The sequence below is a fragment of the Clytia hemisphaerica genome, unplaced genomic scaffold, assembly GCF_902728285.1.
Source record: "Clytia hemisphaerica strain Z4C2 unplaced genomic scaffold, Clytia hemisphaerica genome assembly, whole genome shotgun sequence".
Classification (NCBI taxonomy): domain Eukaryota; kingdom Metazoa; phylum Cnidaria; class Hydrozoa; order Leptothecata; family Clytiidae; genus Clytia; species Clytia hemisphaerica.
In genome coordinates, this window is record NW_027104138.1 from 807 (window position 1) to 3,267 (window position 2,461).

General features: G+C 37.1%; 1 protein-coding gene across 1 annotated transcript; it reads left to right on the forward strand.

Annotated features, from left to right (window-relative positions):
* Nucleotides 1–511: 511 nt before the first annotated feature.
* LOC136813702 (beta-2 adrenergic receptor-like) lies at nucleotides 512–2,212 on the forward strand. The gene is made up of 2 exons (XM_067070202.1): nucleotides 512–672; nucleotides 770–2,212. The coding sequence occupies exons 1-2, from the start codon at nucleotides 512–514 to the stop codon at nucleotides 1,509–1,511; spliced, it is 903 nt and encodes a 300-aa protein (XP_066926303.1). The 3' UTR covers nucleotides 1,512–2,212.
* Nucleotides 2,213–2,461: the final 249 nt, after the last annotated feature.

Here is a 2,461-nt window from a genome sequence, read left to right on the forward strand (position 1 = left end):
CCAGTGCTTAGCCAAAGAAAAAAGGGACATTTTAAGGACAAAAGTGTTTCCTCCTCCGAGGATATTTATGGCCCGAACTACCCATCGGTAGGGACACCGCCTTCTCACAGACCCGGTAGGATTTTTTCAGCAATAGGGATATAAATAACGGACTGAAACTCAATGGAGATTGATGTTCCCATTTTTTTATGGCTGGGGATCTCAATTCTTTTGTTTTAAAGTCAAAATTTTTCAGTGGGATGAGAAAAATTAGTAAGGATTGGTTTATTAATTATTTTCAGTGGAAAGAAAAAATTAGAGGTATAATTTTTCTACCGGGGGCGATATTTTGGCCAATTTTTCCAGTGGGAAGGGGGTCCCAGTGGGTCTGTGAGAAGGGGTGTGTAGGGAACTGATACAAGGCTGTGGAAATAATTCCCTCTTGTTAGAAAATCTACTTTTTTTCTTTTTCTAGAAATCAAAGTCCAAGAAAGAAGTAAAAAAAAAACAAAAACATCTACAACGTGACACAATGTCAACCAATAACAGCTCAGAAGTGATTTTCCTTCTCAGCCCTGGAGAATTACAATTCTTTCAATGTATCATTACCGATAATCTCCATTGTCGGATTATTTATCAACGTCGTCGTCATCTGGGTCATCGTGACGGATCGCGGAATGCGTCAAAACGACGGCAAGTATTTACATCGTTAATCTTGCCGTCGCCGACATTCTAGTACTAATCGTCGGTGTACCATTATGGATTTACCAGCTAGTCTCTAAGAACGCAGAAAAGACTGGTCGTGCCAACTGACCTTTGGTTTATCATACGTCACTAGTGTAGTATCGGTCCTTACACTGGCTATAATCAGCTATGATCGATTCCATTGTGTTATGCAGCCGTTCAGCCAAGATAGCGGTAAACGGCTAGCCTATAAGGTAGTCTCTATCTCCTGGCTAGTAGGAAGCTTCCTAGCTATCCCTTTCTTTGTTGGCTATAAAGCACAGCATCACGAGGTCACGTTCCAGATCTCAGCATTCTGTGTTTACACACGGTTCTTCCGTCAAGAAGTTATGATAACTGACCTCATCATCATCGTCCTCCTTATCATCATAAGCACCTATTTCTACTACAAACTATGCCGTGTAGCTAGAGCCCAAGCAGCATTAATCAAGAAAGACTTAAACGTTATGAAGAGAGTCAATATGGATAAAATCAATACTCAAATTAAAGGACATAAAATCATGAAAGCTACGCGAACCTTAGGCTTCATTTTAGGAGCTATGGTTCTTTGTTGGATCCCTTTCCTAATCATTTCCATCATCGATAGCTTTGATGTCAGTTACTTCTCAGTTTTCACACTCAAACTTTTAGGTACACTCACCTATTTGAACAGTATCTTCAACCCGATTATTTACACTTTCATGACCAGAGCTTTCAAGGAGAGTATTACCAAACGTTTCTTCAGATTTAAGAGGAAATTGAGTCGAACAGCCATGCCGGATATCAAGAGGTGTACCAGTCACGTTTGAAAAAATGAACGTCATAACAAGGTTCATCTGACATCCATTCAAGGTCCATCTGACGTCCCTAACGTTCATAAAAAAGTTAAGTGAACATTAATATAACGTTGTGTGTCAGCAGTGATGAAGAATAAGCCAACTAACGTTAATATAACGTTTTGTGAATGTTAAGACAAAATTGTGTGCCGGCAGGGCAAAGAATGAAAAACAAAATGCCCCATAAAAATTCACTAAGCTAATGGATATTTATGGAGGGATTTTATTGGTAATAATAACTAATCGGAGAAAACTTTGTCGCGGAAAAGTGACATAATTTGGCCAAGTGATGAATATTTTCCCCAGACAAAAATTTTCCCCAACAAAGTTTTCTCCGATAAGGTAATCTATTCTTCTCTTAAATATTGTAAATAAATGAATGGAGTGCCTTTTCGGTTCCGTTGATACTTTTATCTACTGACTTAGATTGTAATGTGTTTCAGTGAGACAGGGGTGTTTATTTATTCTATTAAACTGATTAAAGTAGGTGGAGACAATAGAGTAGAGTGTATCCGTAAAACAACTAAGATTTGTTACTCTTATACCAAATAAAGGCTCATTACCGTAAGTTGGTCTAATGTCGAAGGTCGAGAAGGGCGACGAAATTGGATGAGGGATGTCGACATTAGACCGAGTTACGGTAAGGCTTCCTAAGTCAAAATCACTTCACAAGAAAAATTATATAGATAAAAATTTCCTAAAATATTTGTCAAATGTTTTACTTTGTCCTGTAAGTTTAGCTATTTGGCATAAAAATTTGCAAAATAGGAAGTTTGAAACAATCGAGGAGACATCTCTGGTGACTAATTTGGCAATCCAGATTTTTTCTGTAAATTTTAAACATATTTATTTTACTTAGATATTATTATTTTTTGTATATTGTATATTTTGTTCATTTTCTATTTATCGATTTAAATCTGTAT